At 34.8% G+C, this 24,773-nt stretch overlaps 4 protein-coding genes across 4 annotated transcripts; 1 reads left to right on the forward strand and 3 right to left on the reverse strand.

Moving 5' to 3' along the window:
* Positions 1-7,938: 7,938 nt before the first annotated feature.
* LOC112037824 (chitinase-like protein 2) lies at positions 7,939-8,409 on the reverse strand. Its single transcript, XM_065775960.1, has one exon. The coding sequence runs from the start codon at positions 8,407-8,409 to the stop codon at positions 7,939-7,941; it is 471 nt and encodes a 156-aa protein (XP_065632032.1).
* Positions 8,410-8,493: 84 nt separating this feature from the next.
* Positions 8,494-12,441, reverse strand: LOC136068600 (uncharacterized). The gene has a single exon (XM_065775961.1). The coding sequence runs from the start codon at positions 12,439-12,441 to the stop codon at positions 8,494-8,496; it is 3,948 nt and encodes a 1,315-aa protein (XP_065632033.1).
* Positions 12,442-12,587: 146 nt separating this feature from the next.
* Positions 12,588-14,054, reverse strand: LOC111994694 (uncharacterized). Its single transcript, XM_024026577.2, has one exon. The coding sequence runs from the start codon at positions 14,052-14,054 to the stop codon at positions 12,588-12,590; it is 1,467 nt and encodes a 488-aa protein (XP_023882345.1).
* Positions 14,055-16,171: 2,117 nt separating this feature from the next.
* LOC136068601 (chitinase-like protein 2) lies at positions 16,172-16,663 on the forward strand. The gene has a single exon (XM_065775962.1). It carries the CDS (start codon positions 16,172-16,174, stop codon positions 16,661-16,663), a length of 492 nt encoding a protein of 163 aa, XP_065632034.1.
* The last annotated feature ends 8,110 nt before the right edge of the window (positions 16,664-24,773 follow it).

Consider the following 24,773-nt stretch of genomic DNA (forward strand, 5'->3'; position numbering starts at 1 on the left):
ACACTTATGTCCCATCTGCCACTTTTCATCACAATTATAACATAAACCCAATTTCCTTCTTTCCTCCATTTGAGTACTAGTTAACCTTTGAAGTGGCAATTTCATCTTGTTATCAGTCCTACCTTCCAATTTAGGCAAACCCAATATAGAAGGTTTTCCATTATCTATCCCATTCTTGAAAGTTTTCTTGCTACTCATTAGGTATTCTTCCTGAATTTTAGCTAAACCAAAGGCTTCATTAAGTGATTGAGGCATTAGCATTTTGACTAGTAACCTAATCTCATCTCTTAAACCACTTAAAAAACAACTCAACTTATGAGACTCAGACAAACCCATGACTCTATTAGAAAGAATCTCAAAATTACCTTTGTAAGAAATCACTGTGGTAGTTTGTTTGAGACGAGTGAGGGCTTCCATGGGATCATCATAAGCTGTAACACCAAAACGGGTCTGAAGAGCCTTAATGAAGACCTCCCAACTCGCAAATCCACCCACTTGCTCAGCATCTTGGAACCAAATCAAAGCTTCATCATTAAGGTGAAAAGAAGCCACAATCACCTTCTGATGCCCAGGGGTGTTATGATAGGAAAAATACTGGTTTGCCTTGTATACCCAACACGTAGGGTCTTCTCCATGGAATCTTGGAAACTCTAGCTTCAGGTTCTTGATAAAATTCTGTGATAAAGCATTTGAATTTCCCATCTAGAGGGCTTGAGAACCTGAATTTGAGGTTTGTTGTCGTTTCTCCTCTGTTTCCACCATTCTTTGCATAAACCCATTAATAGCTTGCAATTGCTTCTGAATTTCTTGTAAAGCATGCTCGTGATTTTCTGACACCTTAGTTAGAGCTGCGATTTTCTCTGAATTTTGCGAATTGGAATGAGTTTCAGTCATGGTGGTGTGGAGGGATCGATTGCTCTGATACCAATGTTAGGATTTAGATGATTTAGAAGTTTTGTAGGTTACTTTGAGGGAACCTAGGCCTCCATAGCAGAAATGAGAGAGAGAGAGATAGAGAAAGAGAGAGACAGGAAAGCTAGGTAAAGAAATCAACAATCTCCAATTAATGCCCAATACCATTCATGGTGGACCTATATACATCTTGTAACCAACCACACTTCTAACTAACTCCCTGCCTTGCTAACTAACTGTCTTATTATGGTTACAATAGAATGTAGTGTATTTAGTGAGTACAATTATTTATTGTTATACTAACAGGTCTTGTACAATACTAACACAGGTGTCTAACAGTTGAGCTGGGTCTTCAATTTCCCATGGATGTTTCTATACAGGACTTCACGCTTGAGAGTGATTCTTTGTCACTGGTTAATGCCTTGAGCGACTTATCTCCTCCTCCTTTATCTGTTGCTGCTCTGGTCTATAGTTCTATAGTTGTTGCCCATAGCTTTCACTGTGTAGACTTTGCCCATGTTGGTCGAAATGGCAATAGGCCAGCCTATTTACTTGCAAGACATGGGCACCCATGATTCAAACTTATATCTTCCAATTGCCATTCTTACCTCATACAAAATAAAAGCTCTTAAATAAGCTTGTCCACCAAGTCACCAATTGAGCTGACGAGGAGAAAAAAGGATAATTTTTTTTTTTTGTATAAACAACATGCTATGAGAGAGAGAAAATATTCTACAAGCTATATGCATGTGAACAGAAAAAGAAGTGCAGTGTGTTGTGTGAAGAAAAAAAGAAGAAGAAAAAAGAGAGAGTTGTAAGACACATAAGAAAAAATTAATTTTTCTTGGAAAAAATTAGGAATTTTCAAGTCAAAAGGGTTTTTCACCTAAAGCTCTATATTCACGGTATGTGATGGGTTAAAATTATTTATTGAAAATTTTTAATTCACGTAATACTAGTTTGTGATCTGACAAACTTCTCCCTTCCCTAATGCCACCCAAACAAAACGTGAGAAATGAAATTGGTAGCATATTGACCCAAATCCATGATCTTAAACGTTTAGCCGTTTTAAGATAAGATAAACCAGTTTTTTTTTTTAAAAAAAAAAAAAAAACTTATTTCATTAAATAAATAAATATAAAATTAGACTATCTATCCTTTAGTATCTAATAATCCTATGCTTGATGTTGTATCCTTGTCTAAGCTTGGACAATATATAGAACCTTGACATGCCATCAATCGTGATTCATCTTAAGTTATAATCACATTTGACTGGTTCTAATCCTAAGAATGCATATTGATGGACAAAATGGGCTTTTGCCCTTTTCAACCAAATTAATTAGCCTTATGCCCTCCTTCCCAAACTAAATAGGAAAATGTCCCTCTTTTAAAACTCGATTTTTGATAAATCGAGTTATTAAAAAAAAAAAATCTGGAGCCCTATAGCGGCGTTTTTAAGGACCTATAGTGACGTTTTCAAGACCTATAGTAACGTTTTTTAACTCGACTTCCATTAAATCGAGTTATAGGCAATTTTTTAAATTTTTTTTTACCTATAACTCGATTTCATATAAATTGAGTTACAAAACGCCACTATAGGTCTTGAAAACGTCACTATAGGTCCTTAAAAACGCCGCTATAGGACCTAACTTGATTTATCAAAAATCGAGTTTTAAAAGAGGGGCATTTCCCTATTTAGTTTGGGAAGGAGGGCATAAGGCTAATTAGTTTGGTTGAAAAGGGCAAAAGCCCATTTTGTCCCATATTGATTGCTAAATAAAGATTCAACTATAACTTTTATTCCGGTAGTTCGATTTAAGCATATGATATGTCGTTTTGATTGTTGAATTTTTGGACTTATTTTAAATAAAGTATTACAATATTAAATGGTTAAAATTATGATTTTACCTTTACACCATGAATGACGGTATTACGTACCTATGGAATGAGATTAAATGGAGGCTGCGAATATATACATATACCAATACATACATATATATATATATATATATATGGTATACTAACAAACAAACAAACGAACAAACAAAGATATATATGACAACAAGATTAACAAATAAGTTAAGAAGATAATCTTTCATGCTAATGAATTGGTTTAATTGTTTAACTTAAAACAAAATGAATGAAAGAAAAAGATGGAGTTAGCTAGTTCAATTGCTATTATTTAATAAAAAAATTTAGATTGTTGGATAATAAAAATATTTTAATTACTTATGTCCTAATTCATACATTAGTAAATATTTTAATTCTTCTTCTAACTATTTACATTTGCATTTACACATTTATGTTATGGGGGAATACTTCTTAATTTTAAAGCGATTTACTATTTGCAAATCAAAGATAAGGAGAAAAGAAGACAAAAGCCTTGTAACATAGTGACATTTATCTAGTCTTGAACTTAAATTTTTTTCCTAGATTCCCAACTACAAACAGATAAGGAGAAAAGAAATTTACCAAATATTGAAAGAGAATCGCTTGCTTTGAATGCTTTCAAGTTGGGCCCTAGAAGAGGAATCACTACTTATTAAATTTTTTATCTGCCTTGAAATTAATTTTTTTCGTAGATTCCCAACTATCCATATTATAAAATTTATTCTCTATCCAAAAAATAGGGACCAAAAAGTTAAGAGAAAGCCCTTTCATAAAAATAAATCTTCCTGTACTTTTAGAGGGAAATGTATTGAAAGAATACAATAAATAGAGAGCTTAAGAAAAAGGAGTAGTTCTTGTTTATTTATATATATATATATATATATATTTTTTTTTAAGTTAGAGAGCTTAAGAAAAAGGAGTAGTTCTTGTTTATTTATATATATATATATATTTTTTTTTTTTTTTAAGTCAATAATTACAACAATGAAAGAGAGAATTTGAACTTTGAACTTTTTTGTTGGAAACACCAAGAAGTATCAATTGACCACAAAATTGGACCACTTTGAAGACACTACAATATGATACCATGGGATATATTTTCAACAAATTGATCCTTTTGTGCTTGATTGTGACATTTTTTTAAAAAAATATGTGAATTTTCATGGAAAGAAATAATAAATTAGCAACAGTTGCATGAAATATTGTTAGGAAAATGAAATATGAATTATGTCTTAGTCAAATATATTCGAGCTAGCTTTTAGTCCAAGCCATCACAGACACGACGGTGACACTTCTCTATTAAGAAAATCTAGAACATATTTCTTGTAAGCATGAACAAATACGAGATCTTTTATATTGAAATTGTGATTACATGATCAAATTTATTATTTTTAATAATTTAAATTTTTAGGATAATTGATAATTTATTATGATATTCAACACTTCCCTTACATATGGGTCCAAATTCTTCTAACATGTGAGAATCTAAATTTTTTAGATGAAAGTGGACTGAAAATAAGATTCGAACTCATCAAATTCAGCACCACTTGATACCATGATAATTTAAAATTGTTCCAAAAGTTAATTTATAACATTATATATACCCATGGCTTCAATACTCCATAATCAAACTACAAAAAAGGTTTTTCAAAAACTTGCCTAAGGCCTCGTTTTGCCACCCCACTCTCCATCGTCCAAAGTCCTGTCAGACAACATGGGTCGTATTGTGGATAACAAGCCTATGAAGCTAACGGAAGATCAGATAAAGAAAATTTTCAAGAAATACGACGTCAATAATGACAATCAGCTCAGCAAGGAAGAGCTAAAGAAAGCCTTTCATTACCTGGGCTCAATTATCCCTGGCATTCGTGCCAACCGCGGCCTCCACCACGCCGATGCTAATAAAGACGGAGTAGTTGATGAAGGGGAGATGAACGAACTCGTGAAATATGCTGTGGGACTTGGATTTAAAGTTAAGGCGTAGAAATCCTTAATTAGGTACTTAACAATAACTTTCAGATATGATGTACTAATAATATGTGTGCTTTGTACTTGCAAGCTTCAGCTTCTTCTATGATGTAGAAGCGAGAAAAAGCTAGACCTTCTGCAGTGTTTACTATACAAATTTATATAAGGAGGCAATGCGGTTGTGTTGGTTTCATGTTTACTTTTCTTTTTCTTTCCTTTCTGGTCGTGCTTGTATTTTCTTGTCATGGTAATTGCAAATTTGTCTGTTTGGGTTGAAGAGACTCCTTGTTTCCTTGAACAAGCTCTCAATCGGATGTATTTGTCAATTATTCTTATTAATAAAGTTTAGTAGTATTTCACATCAAAAAAAAAAAAAAAGATCTTATAGACCTCTAAACTGCAGGGATTGATCATATCTGTTGTGGTGCTTGCAAAGGTGCTGCTATAGGCCTAGGTGTATAGCGGCAATCATTAATAGTGCCGCAGTAGGTGAGCGGCAATTTTAGAAACCATTGGAAAAAAAAAATGTCTGTGTATCCCGTGTTTTTTTGTATTGGCTATGGTTTGATGGTTTGGGACAAATAAAGAAAGACCAGCATAAAAAAAATGTCCATTTTTTGCTAGGTAAAATTTGGTCTTTTTTGTGTGCCCCACAACATCAAACCACTGTGCGACACATAAAAAAAAGACCATATATTTACCATATATATATATATATATAAAGAAAGACCAATTTGATATTCCCTTCTTCTCAAAATTTTTTTTTTTGGGGTATTCCTTTAATTTGGATTTTGGACAAAAAAAAGCCCAAAAAGAGAAGCTTCCTTTATGATAACGGGGACTTGGGATTGCGCGTTACACTTAACATTTGACATACACTTGACAGGATATACTAATAACACACACATGCAAGTGCATAACAACTATCAATGTGTACTATAAATACTGTAGTCTATAGTGAAATGAAAGAGTTTTTGTATTTCCAATGACCATCTCGTGTGTTTCTAGCAAAAATATCTAAAATTCAAATTTACTTTTTTTTCAAATATCGAATTATAACAAACAAAAAAAGTGTATTGCAAATATCATATGTGCCTTATCATATATATGTAATTCAAGATATTTTTTTCCCAATAAATCCAGTAGAAGAAAAAAGTTTAAATTTTTTTAAGTAGAAAAATTTCACCATTTTTTTTATTGCAATTATTGATATGAGATGGTGGATACATTCATGAAAAAAAAAAATGATATTATAATCACAAATTATTATATTATATTTATCTAAGGGTTTTACTAACACATGTTCTCAGGATATACATTAGCAAATTATTTTAAAAAAACATTTTATAGAAAAATGAAAAGATGATTAACTTTTTTGACAGTCTTTTCAATTTCTCATAAAAAGTTTCTTAAACTGGATGATTAAGGGTATACATTAATCAGACCCATTATCTAATTAAGAAAAATTATTGTATAGCTAATATTTTATCCATTTTTATTATAATAATGTTTGTTTAATGGAGGATGATATTTATTCAATGGTCCATTATTTAAATGATTTTTTGTTGTTGTTGTTGTTGAAACTTTGTTTCTTGGATCTTAAAAACTTTAACAAAACTAATCACATTTCAAAAAATCTCATCTCAACAAGAAATTTAGAAAAATCTCATTATGAGAATTCTCTAAGCTTCCCTCAATTATAAACATCTATTTTTGCCCCAATCTTTTTATAAGATTTCAACCATGAATACACGTATAAGCATTCTTTGAAGGCACCCTTTGCAGATGGGAGCTTTTGAAGTGATCACCAATTACAATAATTTTTTACCCCCATATATGTTAAGCTTTTTCATAGGTAATAGTGAGGGATGAGAGGCAAGGTTGGAACCATAGGTATAAATAGGATACCATAAAAAATGCTATTATTTCTAACCACATTTGAACCTCTCATATTTGTTAAGCTTAGACCAATATAAATGTTCATTTTTTGTATGTTATCTTTACATATATATATATATATATAACTGAAACTTCTGAAAGCTCTCACAATTTTTCACGTCAGCATAATATTTAAATAAAAATATCATTTCATTTAAATAAAACTATTTTTGTTTAGTCCAAATTTAACAAGGAGTGAAATTATATCTCTTTAACAAGTCCAACTTAAACTTAAACTCATCATTTATATCATATACTATATAATAAAAGTTAAGCTTATACGCCGTAGTTGCGCCAAGTGGCGGCATTGAATTGCAGATTTTTTTTTTTAGATTTTTAGATTTTAAAAAGAAAACATTTACATAAAAAAGTCTATTGCATCTTAATTTACAGCAAAGTAGACATAGTATAATCTAATTCTTCTTATTTTTTAATTACTCCACTAAAAAAAAGATATAATGCATCTTAAATTGTAGCAATCGTATACTACACTAAAAAAGAGAGGACTAATGCATCTTAAATTGCAGAAATATTTATAGAATATTTAAATATATATATATATATATAATTAAATTACAATTTTACTACTAAGAGCTTTTAGAAATTTAGAATATTTAAATATATATATATATATATAATTAAATTACAATTTTACTACTAAGAGCTTTTAGAAATTTAAAACTTGCCTTAATTTTTAAAAATATTTTATAATATATTTTTTTGCACCAAAAAAAAAAAACTTACATAATATTCATTTTCCATTTAACTTAATTTAAAAAATATTTTTACTAATTTATTTGTTATTAGATTTGATTATATTATCAAAAAAAAATATTTTTTTTAAATTTTTTTATTAAGCCGTGCATTGCGCGGGTATAATACTAGTTTTGATATAAACGGAAGAGTGAAAACGTGGGATCCATTCTAAGATTTTACAAATAAAATGCATATTATAAAAATATAGAAAGGTTCATAGAAAATCCACACTACATAATTATACAATAACAGGAAATCAAATATATATATAAATAACACCAGCGAATGGCAGTCGCAAATCAATACAAACTCTTAATAGTCCAAGTTATTTTAGCTTCACACGAAGACAAACAAGCAGCTTATACAAACTCCGACTCCCCCTTTATGTTTGAACCTTTCCTTCGGTTACTTAATAGGTTCTTATAACCAAATTAATGCATAACCTTAATTAGAAAATGATTACTTCAAGGAAGATCAAGGAGATGAGAAAGAGGATGGATTGAGAGAAACCTGCTCACCACAACTGAGCACTTCACGAGGCCCTGCTTCTTCCCGGCCAACACCCATAAGATCTAGGTAATATAGGTAATGGGAGATGATGTTGTTCATGGACTCATTATCACCCCGACCGCAAACAAGATCTCCATATAACACATTCATGGTAGCACCAAAACCATAAAGTTGCTTGACCACAGTGTCATTTTTGGTGGGTTTCCAGTAGCCAATAAAGACTTCATGAGCTGAAGGTTGATGCTTCTTAGTTGGTGTCATCCACCTCCAAATTGCAACTTGGAAGGCTAGGGTGGCATTTTGTTCGATGTATTCCGGTTGGTTCAACAAGTCCACCTTTAGATCCTCACTGACTTCTCCATAGTTATAATTCCTGTTGAAAGCAGTAGTAAAGAAAGTCTTTCTTTTTTTTTTTGAAACGGAACTGCCATTCATTCAATGAAAACCCGAAAAGGGAGAACAACAGGGGAGAGCAAAATACTCAAGCAAATACAAACAAATACAAAGCATTACAAAGCATTAAGGAGGGTCTGGGGGGAGTATAGTACTGAACAGAGGAGGCATAGAGCCTTTCCAGACCTGTGTTGTGCCCGTAGCTTTTGCAAGCTGTGCAAGATCATGGGCTGCTCTGTTGCTGTCCCGTTTCAGGTGAATGAGGCTCCAGCTGCTAAAAAGGAGAAGAGAGCTTTGGATGCTACTAAAAATGTGGCCAAGAGGACCATCAGTTTTCTTTGCATGAACAGATTGCACAGTAGAGAGTGAGTCTGACTCTAGCATGATGCGGTGAATGTCCATCTCATGGGCCAAGAGGATGCCATTTTCCAAAGCCAAAACTTCAGCTGTGTCAGAAGGGAAGTGCGCAGGAAGGGGCTTGCTTAGAGCAGCAGTAATGAGCCCCCTAGAGTCCCAGATTATAACCCCGATGCTGGAAGTTGGGCCATCAAGGCTAGAGGCGCCATCCACTTGAACTTTGTGGAAGCCAGGCGGTGGGAGAGACCAGCAAGAAGCTTGACAGTCATGTTGTGGGATAGTAGTAGTAATGGCACCTTTGTAATCCTTTGCAAGCCTTTGTGCAGAATCCCAAATCTGGCCAGGTGGAAGAGCAGTGGAGTCAAATACAGTCTGGTTGCGGTTGTACCATAGATACCAGGCAGTGACAAAAAAAGTCTCAAGATCCCGGGCTGAGCCATTGCTTATAATTTGAAGTGCCACATCCACAATTTCAGCTTGTTTATTCTCAAGGAAAGCAGAGCAGCCTGACCACAAACTCCAAACGGACCGGGGAATGGCGCAGTCAAGGAGTGCATGCGAAGTGTTTTCGATACATTCATCACAAATGGGACATTTGGCATCAGTGCAAACCCCCCTGATCATAAGATTCAACCTAGTAGGTAATGCATTCATACAAGCCCGCCACCCAAAAATGCGAATCTTAGCAGGAAGGTTGAGGTGCCACATTTTTTTCCAAAGTGGGGTCCGAGGGTCGCCACTAGAGCATTCACCAATCTGCGAAGTCTCAACAAGTGGGAGAGCCATAAAGTATGCACTTCTAACAGTGAACTCACCACTCTTGTTTCCCATCCATATGAGCTTGTCATCCGGTAACGTGTAACTGAGTGGAATACTTAGAACTGTATCCGCTTCAAAGGGGAGGAAAATTCTTCTAACAAGATCAGCTTTCCAACGCTTTGTATCTGGGTCAATAAGAGCGGAGACCATAGGAAAATCATCAAAATTGCATGGCGGACTGATTGCTTTATATGTCGTGGCTGTCGGGAGCCATTTATCCTCCCATATGTGAATGGTCTTGCCATTACCAACCCGCCACCTTGTCCCTCTGTTAATCACTCTAAGACTGCAATGGATGCTCCGCCAGGCGTAAGAAGGGTTGCTTCCCAATTGAGCATTAAGAACATCAGAGTGTGGGAAATATTTTGCCTTATATATTCTTGAGATCAAAGAGTCTGGTCTAGTGAGAATCCTCCAAGCTTGTTTAGCAAGCATGGCCAAATTAAAGGCTTGAAGGTTTCTAAACCCCATTCCCCCATGTAGCTTTGACTTACACATTTTTTTCCAAGCAACCCAAGCAATTTTCTGCTCTTGTTGACGCTGCCCCCACCAGAAATTGCGCATCATACCTTCAAGGTCATCACATAAGCCTTTTGGAAGGAGGAAACAACTCATTGTGTAGGTAGGCACGGCTTGAGCCACGGCTTTAATGAGGACTTCTTTACCCCCCATCGAAAGCATTTTTTCCTTCCAACCAGAGAGCTTTCTTCCCACTTTCTCTTTTATATCCGCAAAGACCTCATTTTTAGATTTTCCGATGATGGAAGGGAGGCCTAGGTATTTGGAGTGCCTAGAGTCTTGCATTGGGCCAAGGATATCCAAAATCCCATTTTTTGTTTCTTGCGTTGTGTTGAGGCTGAAGAAGACGGACGATTTATCCGTGTTAATTTTCTGACCTGAAGCAGCTTCGTATCTAGTGAGGATCTCGGTCAGTTTTTGGCATTCCTGGCTGCTTGCCTTACAGAATAACAGGCTGTCATCAGCAAAAAATAGGTGGCTCACTGGGGGGCAGCCACGGCTTATGGAGATACCACTCAGATCCCCGGTCTGTACAGCCTGGTTAAAGAGGGAAGAGAGGCCCTCAGCACAAAGAATAAAAAGGTAAGGGGAGAGAGGGTCCCCTTGCCTTAGACCTCTAGTGGGAGAGATGCAACCATAGGCCATACCATTTATAAGCACAGAGTATGTTACTGTGGTGATGCAATGCATGATAAGACCAATCCACCGCTCATGAAACCCAAGCTTTGCCATTACAGCCTCCACAAAACCCCATTCGACCCGATCAAAGGCTTTGCTCATATCCAATTTTACCGCCATGAAACCATCCTTCCCATCCCTCTTATTGTTTAGGTAATGCATAATCTCAAAAGCAACCAAGATATTGTCCGTAATGAGGCGCTCAGAGAGGAAAGCACTTTGGTTCTCTGTGATTATTTGGGGGAGCACAGCCTTAAGCCTATTTGAGAGGACTTTAGCAATGATTTTGTAAATGACATTACTTAAGCTAATTGGCCGAAAATCAGCCATTTTAGTGGGGGAATTTTTCTTCGGAACAAGAGCAATGTTGGTACTATTAATATCAGCTATGGGCATATTAGAATTAAGAAAATTAAGCACCATATTAGTAACACTAGAACCCACAATATCCCAATATTTTTGGAAGAAAACAGCAGACATACCGTCGGGTCCAGGTGCCTTGGTTGGGTGCATTTGCTTGAGTGCAGTGAGGACTTCATCATTCGTAAACTCCTTAATCAGCTCCTCATTCATCTCATTGGTTACCCGAGAAGGGATAGCTCTTAATACATCCTCAAAACAGCCAGGTTGGGAAGAGGTATAGATATCCTTGAAGTACTGAATGGCAGCATCAGCGATAGTATCATTTGTGTCACACCATGTCCCATTTCCATCTCGAATTCCCAGAATAGTATTCTTTTTTCTTCTCTCAGAGGCACGATGGTGGAAGAATTTTGTATTTCGATCTCCTTCCTTAAGCCATTGGACTCTTGATCTTTGATTCCAGAAAATTTCCTCACTGTCCAGCAAGTCGTTGAGTTCCTTCCTGAGTTGATTGATTTCAGCACCATGCCTACCGTCAATATCATGAAGGAAAAGAGACTGGAGGGTTTTCCTTTTAATTTGAATCTGCTTAGGAATGTGCCCAAAAACTGAGTGACTCCAACTCTGAAGGTCAGCAGCACAATGCTTTAGACTAAGGGCAAGGCCCCCAGGCGTGTTAGTGTCACTGCATGCACCCCAAGCATTTCTAACAATATCTCTACAGTCCTCCTTATGCGTCCACATTGCCTCAAAATGAAACCGACGTTTCTGGGGGGGTTGCGTAAAAAAAGAGTCAGAGATAAGCAGGGCACAGTGATCGGAAGTAGAGTCAAAAAGGTGGTGGACTCTTGTATTCTGAAAATGATTTCTCCAGTCATCAGTGGCTAGAGCCCGATCCAACCGCATATAAATTCTGCTAGACCCCTCCCTCATGTTGCACCATGTAAATTCAGACCCATTATAACCCAAGTCTCTAAAACAACAGTAGTTAATTGCATTCCTAAAACCGTCCATTTGGTGCTGAGACCTTTGAATCCCACCCAGCTTCTCCTCCATTGAAAGTATCTCATTGAAATCCCCCAAACAGAGCCAGGGGAGCTGAAGGCTGTGGTGGAGAGAGGTTAGAAGTTTCCAGGATTCATTTCTTTTGTGGGTGTCAGGATGGCCATAAAACCCAGTGATTCTCCATTTAAAGCCAGACTCAGTCTCTGTGACAATAGCGTCAATGTGATGAGGTCCATATGTAACAGTTTCTAATTTTACTTCCTTTTTCCAGATCATGGCAAGGCCGCCACTTTGGCCTTTACTTGGGACAAATAAACAATTCAGGTGGGACATTGATCTTCTCCTTTTCTCAGCTTCTTTTTTATTGAGTTTTGTCTCCGCAAGGAAGACTATCGTGGGACTCCAACGCTGCATGAAATCACGCAGCACCCGAACTGTCTGGGGGGTCCCGAGTCCCCGGCAGTTCCATCCTAGGGCAATCATTGCTCCCGGCGGTGCTGCATGGCAGCCACCGCCGATATACCATCAGAGGAAGAAGAGGGGAGGGGGTGAGCATGGAGGGTACGTTTTTGCACTCTATTTTCTTCAATCTCAAGAGTTTCAGAGTTACCTGGTCTTTTAGAGCCCACCTCAACCACGGGAGTGAACATTTCAGCATCATGGGCTTGACCATCATCCTGGGCTTTTTTCCTAGCCACTTTCTTCAAATTTACTTTCTTTCTTGTCTGGCTGCAGTTGGATGGGCCAAGCACCGTTGGGTGGGTCTCAGGTTTGCACTTACGTTCAAGTTTGGCCCTTAAAGGGCTTGTAGCCTCTTGGGTTCTTGGGCTAAGTGATTCCAAAAGGCCCACTTTAGGGGCAGAAGCCCGTTCCTCACTTCTTAGAGTCTGAGAGCCTCCAAAGTTTATCTTTCTTTGTGGAGCACGTGAATTATCAGTCTTCTGCTGGTTTTGGTTTGAATTTTCTGCCTTGTCCCATCCAACCGGGTTTTCCGCCGCCTGCAAAAGCAACGTGGTCTGACTTGTTGCAACACTGGCCTCAGGAACAAACCCCAAAGAGTGGTTTGCCTCGGAGAAAGTGTTTCCCCCCACGCAATCAGAACCAGGCACGCTCGGAGTGTCAGACGGAACTCGATTTCCAACACCATCATCTCCTCCGTCTGCCTTGGTCTGGCCATCGCCTCTGTTAGGCTGTGATGTACTTTTTCCACCCTTTGAGGGCCAGCCCGCCCTCATCCAGTCACCATACTGCTTCTCCGCCCCCTGCCAGTCAGTAGTTTCCTTACAGTGTTTGATATCGTGACCAAGTTTGCCGCAGAAAAAACAGAACGTTGGGAGGCGCTCATATTTGTAAGTGACCCAGTGCTTACTTCCCACCGAATCAGTGACATAGCCTCCTCGTCTCAAGGGTTTGTTTAGTTGGACTTCAACCCTTATACGCATGTACTTCGCTTGATCAGATTGCCAGGAGCGTTTGTCAACCTCCATGAAGTTTCCAATCTTATTCCCAATGTCTTTACCTGCCTCTTCACACATAAACTCAAAGGGCAAACCCCAGATTTGGACCCAGAAAGGTGCATGCGTGAACCCAATATTCGAAGAGGACAGACCTTTTTTCCAGCGGCATAGGAGAAGGAGATTGTTTTCGAAGTTCCACGGGCCACTCTTTTCGACCCATTCCATTTGGTACCTTGAACTAAACTTAAACTGCAGAATATCATTTCCAACCTCAACAATTCGTAAATCAGGGCCAAGTTTCCAAGCCGTACGGAGAGTATTTTTAAGAGCTCGGGTGTTCTGTTGACGATCTGAGAGTAGTTTTCCAAAAAGGCTTAATGAGCATTCTTCAAAGTTTGTAACCGGGTTGATGTGCGTGATGTGTATTTCTTCGCCTTCTTCCTTGGTTAATCTGAGGTGTTTGAGGTTATTCAGAATAGTTTCTTCCATGACAGGTGGGTTAAAAGGCTAAGATACATGGAGTGGTTAAGGTTTGTGATGGGAAAGCCCCAAGAGAAGAGGGGAGGAAGTACTCGCTCTGAGCGAGAGGAAGAGCTCCTACAGGGGAGAGTTTTTTTTCTATATCCAAAACGTATCCTTGATGACGCCCTTAGTTTTTTTATTCATTTTGCTGCTATGGTCCCTCTGTTTTCAGTAGCTGCTTCTAATTGTCTTCTTTGGTCTTGTGACACACGGCCATACATTACTTGATTATAGTTTACTTACATCAATAATGTTTCTATCAATTACCTCAAAAAAATAAATAAATAAATAAAAATAACGGTAGGATATATAACCCAAGGAGAGATTTTATTCCTCAATTTTCTTCATTCTAAACCCTAGAACCTGCACCTTTGATGGTTTCCAGACCTTCCCTTTAAAAGACCCAGTTCTTGCTTTCACCATCTGTTTGTAGTCTTTGTCATTCAAACCATAACATCATGAACTACAATGCCTCAAGTCTAGCCTTTGTTTGGTATGATCCTGTGACTATGAGTGTGACTGTGACTGTTTTTTTATTTTTTATTTGTTTATTGTTTCTTTCTCTATAGTTTTGATTATAAATAAATTTTCTCTATAGTTTTGCAGGGTTGCTAAAACTTTCAGGCTTGTCGGCCCTGTGCTCTGTGGATACATCGTCTACTCTCTTGCTTTTGCCTTGTTCTCTTGGCTGTCTCTCTTTATTGTGTTGTATTATAACCATGTCAGTAAATGGTGGGGTGGAGGTTAAGAGAGCATTTATAGGAGTAAGGTGTAATAGAATTGTGAAATTTAAAGGGCACCTGTGATTTGCTCGCCTTTGGTGCCCAAAATTCTATCATTATATTCTCTTCCAAGGTCTTTCTTTCTTTCTTTCTATCCTTTTTTTATTTTTTATTTTTTATTTTTTGGAGGGGTGGNCAGGAATGGAAAACAAGATTGCTGTGTAGAGGGGGCTGTTACTGACTACTTCCAGAACGAACAGTTTGAGAACATATTCTCAAACCGTGACTCGGTTGAGGCCCTTGCAAAGGGCTTCTGGGACTACCACTCTTTTATCATTGCTTCTGCTGAATACCAGAGCTATGGCTTTGGCACTACCTACATGAACTAGACCTTTTTTGGAGCCAAGGAAGTCGCAGCTTTTCCTGCCCATGTTGGCACCAAAACCTCCTGTGAGTATCTCTGTCTTCCGGGAAATTTTCATTTGGGTTTCTGTCTCCTATGAAATTGGAATTGGATTTTAATGTTTCAAATCTTTTCTGAAGTTTAGTTATTTATTCTGTTAGGAATTGATGTTACAGGGTATAATTTTGGCTTTGTTACATGTTTGGGTTCATGCTAGTATGAGACTAATGATTAAAATCTTAATGTAGTTTTTAAATCCAACATTTTTTGAGCAAATAAATGAAGGTATATGTTGTAAGTGAATCTACTGAGAGTGGCTTAAGTAGACTCTTTTCTTCTAAAATCCTATTGGGTCGGAAGTTGGAACAAAATGAATCTGGACTCTGGAGCATTACATATTGAAGAATTGGTTGTGTAATTAAATTTGTATATGAGCTATGGTCATATATTGGTCCTTTGCTTCCAAATCTATTTATAAAGTAAAAGTGGATTATATTTTTTCAGGTGGATATAAAGTGGCCACCAAGGAACCCTTAGCTTGGGGTTTGTGCTATAACAAGGAAATAAATTCCAACTCATATGATTATTGTGATGAGCACTACAAAAACATTTATCCATGTGCTCCTGGAGTTGCATACTATGGACGAGGTGCCCTGCCTATTTACTGGTATTTACCTTTTTTATCACACTAACAATAATCATACATTCTTTATATTTAAGCATTTGAATTATTTTCTCATCTTATATTGTTCAATTTTATCCTAAGTTCAAACTACTATAGAAGGTTTATGTTTCGATTCGCTAGCTGTTAGAAACATCAAAATGAGTTCCTTTTCTAGCATATTTCAAATATGAGTACTTAAGTTATGCATTCTTCTTTCTAAAAAAAAAAAAAAAAAAAAAAAAAAAAAAAAAAAATTTATGCATTCTTCAAATGAAATCTAAGTCCCTAAGACTTTATGAGTCCTTTGTTTCTTGCCATGATCAAGTCATTGTTGCTTGTCACAATTAGAAAGACTTTCTTTACTACTGCTTTCAACAGGAATTATAACTATGGAGAAGTCAGTGAGGATCTAAAGGTGGACTTGTTGAACCAACCGGAATACATCGAACAAAATGCCACCCTAGCCTTCCAAGTTGCAATTTGGAGGTGGATGACACCAACTAAGAAGCATCAACCTTCAGCTCATGAAGTCTTTATTGGCTACTGGAAACCCACCAAAAATGACACTGTGGTCAAGCAACTTTATGGTTTTGGTGCTACCATGAATGTGTTATATGGAGATCTTGTTTGCGGTCGGGGTGATAATGAGTCCATGAACAACATCATCTCCCATTACCTATATTACCTAGATCTTATGGGTGTTGGCCGGGAAGAAGCAGGGCCTCGTGAAGTGCTCAGTTGTGGTGAGCAGGTTTCTCTCAATCCATCCTCTTTCTCATCTCCTTGATCTTCCTTGAAGTAATCATTTTCTAATTAAGGTTATGCATTAATTTGGTTATAAGAACCTATTAAGTAACCGAAGGAAAGGTTCAAACATAAAGGGGGAGTCGGAGTTTGTATAAGCTGCTTGTTTGTCTTCGTGTGAAGCTAAAATAACTTGGACTATTAAGAGTTTGTATTGATTTGCGACTGCCATTCGCTGGTGTTATTTATATATATATTTGATTTCCTGTTATTGTATAATTATGTAGTGTGGATTTTCTATGAACCTTTCTATATTTTTATAATATGCATTTTATTTGTAAAATCTTAGAATGGATCCCACGTTTTCACTCTTCCGTTTATATCAAAACTAGTATTATACCCGCGCAATGCACGGCTTAATAAAAAAATTTAAAAAAAATATTTTTTTTTGATAATATAATCAAATCTAATAACAAATAAATTAGTAAAAATATTTTTTAAATTAAGTTAAATGGAAAATGAATATTATGTAAGTTTTTTTTTTTGGTGCAAAAAAATATATTATAAAATATTTTTAAAAATTAAGGCAAGTTTTAAATTTCTAAAAGCTCTTAGTAGTAAAATTGTAATTTAATAATATATATATATATATATATTTAAATATTCTATAAATATTTCTGCAATTTAAGATGCATTAGTCCTCTCTTTTTTAGTGTAGTATACGATTGCTACAATTTAAGATGCATTATATCTTTTTTTTAGTGGAGTAATTAAAAAATAAGAAGAATTAGATTATACTATGTCTACTTTGCTGTAAATTAAGATGCAATAGACTTTTTTATGTAAATGTTTTCTTTTTAAAATCTAAAAATCTAAAAAAAAAAATCTGCAATTCAATGCCGCCACTTGGCGCAACTACGGCGTATAAGCTTAACTTTTATTATATAGTATATGATATAAATGATGAGTTTAAGTTTAAGTTGGACTTGTTAAGAGATATAATTTCACTCCTTGTTAAATTTGGACTAAACAAAAATAGTTTTATTTAAATGAATGATATTTTTATTTAAATATTATGCTGACGTGAAAAATTGTGAGAGCTTTCAGAAGTTTCAGTATATAATATATATATATATGTAAAGATAACATACAAAAAATGAACATTTATATTGGTCTAAGCTTAACAAATATGAGAGGTTCAAATGTGGTTAGAAATAATAGCATTTTTATGGTATCCTATTTATACCTATGGTTCCAACCTTGCCTCTCATCCCTCACTATTACCTATGAAAAAGCTTAACATATATGGGGGTAAAAAATTATTGTAATTGGTGATCACTTCAAAAGCTCCCATCTGCAAAGGGTGCCTTCAAAGAATGCTTATACGTGTATTCATGGTTGAAATCTTATAAAAAGATTGGGGCAAAATAGATGTTTATAATTGAGGAAGCTTAGAGAATTCTCATAATGAGATTTTTCTAAATTTCTTGTTGAGATGAGATTTTTTGAAATGTGATTAGTTTTGTTAAAGTTTTTAAGATCCAAGAAACAAAGTTTCAACAACAACAACAACAAAAAATCATTTAAATAATGGACCATTGAATAAATATCATCCTCCATTAAACAAACATTATTATAATAAAAATGGATAAATATTAGCTATTAACAGCAATCTTGTTTTCCATTCCTGTTGCACCCATAACAATTTGTCCCTCGGGAATAAGATCCCCTCCTTTCTGGGTTTGGGCATGGCTTCGGTTCATTCTGTTTACTTACTACGACTACTTGCTTGCCATTCACAAGCACTAATATAAATGGCAATATTGTCAATAGTACTACACACCATTTATACTCCATCTTAATTTGCATGTAACAATTAACAAAGGGTGGAGTTTGAACTTTGAAGACAGGTCTGTACCTTCCTAGTTCCTATATATATTGGGTGGGAGAAGGAAAAGTAAAGAAAAGATAGTCAAGTCAAGTGCGCGCAACTGTGCACGCAAGTCATCTTTCCCTCGCATTTTTAGGTTCTTCTGTTCTTTTTCTTTTTTTCTTTTTTCCTTTTGGCCAAAGAGGTTCTTCTTCCCTTGACCGGAACGGCAATTTTCATAATAGAACTTGATAAGTTTCTACTGGTTTTATCTAAATCCACTCGTGACATTAATTTTTAGCTACCATAAGAATTTGCTACCTTGGCCTGTATTAATTATACACAAACAATTTTACATAATTTAACATACAGTTCAAAAGACAACTAAAAAAAGTTTTGTGCATCAAATATTTGTCTAAAGTTAAACACGTGAATCTTGCATTCTAAACTTTTAATAATTATCTTCTAAAACACATGAATTAACTAATTAATTTCGGCAAAAAGCCCACGAGACCTTTGTTTTTACTTTTTCCTGGATGGGCAGAAAGAGCTTCAAATTTGGTGCCGTGTGAGTGCTAGGCTAGCTGTTGTTAGCCTTATCTAAAATCTTAACCATGCTTTTTTTTTTTTTTTGGGAGAATTAACCATGTTTATTTTGAGTAGCTGCACGCTAAAAGCCTGCTTATCAAAGTACATTAATTTGTACATCCATAACTTTATAATTTAAAGATAATTTTTTTAATTAAAATAAAAAATAAAAAATAAAAAATTTAACCTATAAAGTGACACAATTGGATCTCAGTTCATCTGGGGGTGAGTGATGAAGATGAATTGAGAAAGCGAATACCTCAGCCACACTGATATGTGTTAGGAATAGTTTTGTTTAATATTCAACATAGTATAAAATAATCACTGATTAGTGATGATTTGCAAAAATATAGAGAAGCAGTACTGCTGACGATTACAAATAACTTTTTCTAAATAATCATATTTTTCTCAAGATGATTTTTTCCTTTTTTGGAGGGTCCAAGTGGAAAGCAATCATGCAGATTGTAGAGTCTCAACTCCCAGCATTAAAATGACCAACAACATCTTTAATATTGAAGCCAGAGTAGAATACTTTTCTTCCATGACCCTGCAACGCTTCATTTATTCAGCCATGTTCACTTGTTGAAACTTCAAGGTTAAAGTCTGCACATGCTTACAATGCACAGCTTTCTCAGGAACCGGCATTCTTATGCTTGAGATGAAAATGTACAAAGCTCCACAATGTAGATTGATGAACAACACAAAATGCTGTCACAATTTGATTTGCAAAATCAATTTCAAATGGCAGAGGAAATTAATTCTGACCCCAAGACCATCGTGGAATAAAAAAGGGTTGGTCATTGAATACCAAGTTCCCAACAAGTCTAGGAAATCAAATTTCAAATATTACCATTTTTTTTATAAACAGTTTTCCTGTCAAACACAAACTATGCAGAATGCTTGCATAACATGAATGGTGTACGCAGAGATTCAATAGAATTATAGAAATCATTGTACATTGCTCCATTTTAAAGCACTCAAATAGACAATCCTATCGAATTCATGCACATCCACCAAAATTTTACAGACCAATTGACATAACAAACTCCGATTTCAGCAATAGCTTCAAGAATTTCCAAACAAACTTCTCTAAACCTATATGTTCTGAGAAAAGGAGAAGAAAAAAAAAAAATCTGATCGAAACATTTTCTAGTAGAAATGTCATCAGGTTCCCTGAAACCTACATTCCTTGAATTTCAATTCACATACATTAATAATGATAATTAGTTGTCTTGTTTAAAAGCAGAACAATATCTTTAAATCTGTAAAGATAAAACTTAAAAGAAAAAAAATTCAAAAAAGAGAAAAATTAAAAATTAAATACATAATCAAGCTTATGTAACTAAGAAATGATATTAAATTTTATCAGATCTCATTCCAAACGATTAATCAATTAAAAATAACAAAAAGAAACAATAGAGACCAAAAAGTAAGGTCAAGTTAAAATTTAAGTATATAGTTTATTGGTGATTTCAAATTAAACCCTACATTCAAAAACATTTCAACTCCAATTAAAAACTCATTTATGATGATTATAAACAAAACAAAAAAACAAAAAAATGTCAGGTGGTTATTTCAACACATGTACAATATATATATATATATATATATATATGTGTGTGTGTGTGTATCTCTTATATATAAAAAGCAGCTATGCCGCTACAGTGATTCGGTATTGTGCAAATAACGTATTGCACTGTGCGTGCACTGTNAAAAAAAAAAAATCTGATCGAAACATTTTCTAGTAGAAATGTCATCAGGTTCCCTGAAACCTACATTCCTTGAATTTCAATTCACATACATTAATAATGATAATTAGTTGTCTTGTTTAAAAGCAGAACAATATCTTTAAATCTGTAAAGATAAAACTTAAAAGAAAAAAAATTCAAAAAAGAGAAAAATTAAAAATTAAATACATAATCAAGCTTATGTAACTAAGAAATGATATTAAATTTTATCAGATCTCATTCCAAACGATTAATCAATTAAAAATAACAAAAAGAAACAATAGAGACCAAAAAGTAAGGTCAAGTTAAAATTTAAGTATATAGTTTATTGGTGATTTCAAATTAAACCCTACATTCAAAAACATTTCAACTCCAATTAAAAACTCATTTATGATGATTATAAACAAAACAAAAAAACAAAAAAATGTCAGGTGGTTATTTCAACACATGTACAATATATATATATATATATATATATATGTGTGTGTGTGTGTATCTCTTATATATAAAAAGCAGCTATGCCGCTACAGTGATTCGGTATTGTGCAAATAACGTATTGCACTGTGCGTGCACTGTAGCGGCAACACTTTTTTATTTTTCCAACCCTTTTGTTTAAGTTTTGCACAGTAGCTACAGTGCCAAGCGCAGTACCTGTAGCTGCAGTAGTTACATTTTTTAAAGTCTTTTTTTTTAAATATTTATGTAAGCTGGTATATATATTGTTATACTGACATAATAAATTTTACAATGTTTTCACAATTATTGACGTGTCAATTTCTTACAAATATATAAAAGCGGCTATGCCCGCTACAGTGCTTCGGCACTGTGCACCCAACGTATTTCACTGTGCAGCACTGTAGCTGCAATAGTGCTTTAGTTTCATGAGTCTTTTTTTTTTTAACCATTTTGTTTAAGTTTTGCACAGTAGAGGCACTGTAGCTATAGTAGTTACATTTTTTTTTAAGTCTTCCGTTTGTACTTATATATATATATATTGTTATACTGACACAACAAATTTCACAATATTTTTACAATTATTGAGGTGTTAATTTCTTATAAGTCAAAATAAAATAATAAAATATGAAACTGTGACCAACCATAACTAAAAATAAATGTTTATAATAAAAGCGTGAATGCGCGCACAGTATCTTGGCACTGTATATCTAGTGTTTTTGCACTATGCAACACTGTAGCTAGAACAGTGCTTTGGTTTAGTTATTATTATTTTTTTTTTTTAGTAATGGGTTTGTTTTTATTTTTTTTTCTTTTAAATATTGATGTGAGCTGAAATTTATATTGCTATACTGACACAACAAATTTCACAATATTTTCACAATTATTGTCGTGTCAATTTCTTACAAGTCGAAACAAAATAATAAAATATGAGGTTATAGCCAACCACAACTGAAAATAAATGTTTAAAAAAAATGTTACAACACTTATTATTATCATAGTATTTTTACAATGGTTGAAATCTCAGTTTCTTATATATTAAATGAAAAATGTTAAATCCACAACATTTTACATTAATTTCACAATAAATTATAAGTAAACTATTATTGATGGATAGCACTAGAGCTACAGTGGTTTTGGTTTATTGGGTGAGCCAAAATTGGGTAAGTTACATTAAACTTTTTTTTTAATATAATCAAATTAAGTAAACCAAAATTCATGGTTTCACACACAAAATCTATATTAATTTTCTCACTACTAGGCAGCACGTGCAGCCAACGCTAGAATATATATAAAATTTCAATCAAAACCATGTGTGGTTGTTTTGTTAATGTAAGGACTCAAGTTGGATTGACCCTGAGTGATGGGTTTACAGCCCAATAAGCCCAAACAATAAATTTATAGAGAGTGGGGTGAAAGGTTTAGGTGCTGGCCGTCGATCACCAAGCATGAATTATCTTGCAACTAAGAAAAGTGCTAAGAGTTTCTCTTTCAAGGGGGGAGATGCTCCTCGGCCTGTGGCCGAGGAGGCCTTATTGTTCTCCCCCCTCTCTCTCTTTCTTTTTCCCCCCTCTCCTCCCCCTTTTCTAACTTTTCTTTTATAGTTTTCATCTTCCTATCCCCCCNAACAACCAAGATGTTGGGTTCTACAGAAAACAATTTTGGAGAATGACCACAGATAACTTACTATTTTTCAAGTGAATATAAGCTTTTATTTATACTCGTAGGGTTATATTTCATCAAAAGGCACGTATGAAGAGTTAAAATATTTCATAAAACCGTTCACAAGGCTTGAAACCTCTTCAAACTCTCTGAATAGTCATCTGAAAATTCTGCAGAAAATCCTAATTTACGATTTTCGATCGATAAAAAATTCCTTTTAATTGATCAAATTCTCTTTTCGATCAGTCGAATAGGAATCAAGTAGCGATCGAGACATCCAAAGATTCCAGGATTTTTTTTTACCATTTCGATTGATCGAGCCAAAGCTTCGACTGATAAAAAATGCTTAACTTCTAATTTTCACTTAGAAAATTCCAGAAATTTGAATTTTCACTTTATGAAACAATATTCTCCAAACTCAAACATCATTATTACAACCTATCCATGTATATACCTATATATACAACATAAGTTACCTACCTGTAGTTTGAAATTTAACATTTTATCCATCTAAGATTAACTCAATAACCTCAGTTAAAGTTTTGTAACATTCTTCTGTTAAAAACATGGTCAAATATATTTTGTTCCACTTTTATGTCTCTTTCCTCCAAAAACACAAAAAACCTAAAAATACAAGATCAAAAAGGATCCAGCGGAAAAATTTTATCATGGGATTTCAAACTATAGGTAGGCAATTTAAATTTTGGTCAAACCTCATATGGGTAAAGTGTCAAATTTCAAACCACAAGTAGACAACTTAAATTTCAGTCAAACCACAAGTGGATTAATTGTAATTTGCCCTAGAAATTATTAGATGTGCCATATGAAAGAAAGATCACGTGGCATTTATGGGAGATTATAACAAGCAAAATGGCAAAAAGTGTAAGCAATAATGCAACATGAACCTAGGGACAAAGTCCGAAGTTAGAGTTAGGGGGTGGGGGTTGCTTGGTCAAACCACAAGTGAATAAATTGTAATTTACCCTAGAAATTATTAGATGTGCCATATAAAAGAATGATCATGTGGCATTTATGGGAGAGCATGACAAGCAAAATGGCAAAAGGTGTAAGCAATAATGCAACATGAACTTAGGGACAAAGCGCATTTATGGGAGAGCATGACAAGCAAAATGGCAAAAGGTGTAAGCAATAATGCAACATGAACTTAGGGACAAAGCCCGGAGTTAGAGTTAGGGGGAGCTTTGCTGTTGGCTACGTGCGGTGGATTTGACTTTCGGCTTTGCTACTTAGGTTGCAAGGGTTTTCTTTTATTATTATTATTTTTTTTTTTATGTGTGTAGAGTGTGTCTTTTGCTGATAAGGACAAAATTATTTTGTTTAAAACTTTTTAAAAGGCCAAGTTGTTTTTCTTTCTTTGTAAAATTAGTTTATCGTTGTCTTAATTTTTTTTTTTAAAGCTTTGCTATCGTTAATTTTTGTTGTTAGGCTAATTTTTGGGCTTATATATTTTTTTTAGGTTTTAGATCTATAAATTTTTATGACCTTTAAAAGGAGGAAAATACTAGATCTACAAATTGTTGTTATGATGAGTGGTTATTAGTAAGTAAAAAAGTTATGTAAGTGGTGGGACTAGATACAAACCAGTAATAATTTGCTACTTCAATAGTTTGTAAAAATATTGTAAAAAAAATTGTAACTGTAGCATTTCTCTTATAGAATTTTCTACTTCAATATATATTATTTTTATATTAAAAAAATTGGGGGGGGGGGGGGGGCAGTCCATGAATTGCTTCGTTAATGCATGAACCTACAGGTCATAGCAAGTAATCAAGGCTTTAGAATTCATGCCAGTCTGTGTATAATAGAAAAAGATGTAAAATTTACATAATTTT

This window comes from Quercus suber, unplaced genomic scaffold (genome assembly GCF_002906115.3).
Source record: "Quercus suber isolate HL8 unplaced genomic scaffold, Cork oak 2.0 scaffold_124, whole genome shotgun sequence".
Lineage (NCBI taxonomy): Eukaryota > Viridiplantae > Streptophyta > Magnoliopsida > Fagales > Fagaceae > Quercus > Quercus suber.

Bases quoted from the DNA above. Each gene is read 5' to 3' on its own strand.
- LOC136068601 (XM_065775962.1), top strand. From the start codon at position 16,172: ATGAGTCCTTTGTTTCTTGCCATGATCAAGTCATTGTTGCTTGTCACA.
- LOC111994694 (XM_024026577.2), bottom strand. From the start codon at position 14,054: ATGGAAGAAACTATTCTGAATAACCTCAAACACCTCAGATTAACCAAG.
- LOC136068600 (XM_065775961.1), bottom strand. From the start codon at position 12,441: ATGTCCCACCTGAATTGTTTATTTGTCCCAAGTAAAGGCCAAAGTGGC.
- LOC112037824 (XM_065775960.1), bottom strand. From the start codon at position 8,409: ATGAATGGCAGTTCCGTTTCAAAAAAAAAAAGAAAGACTTTCTTTACT.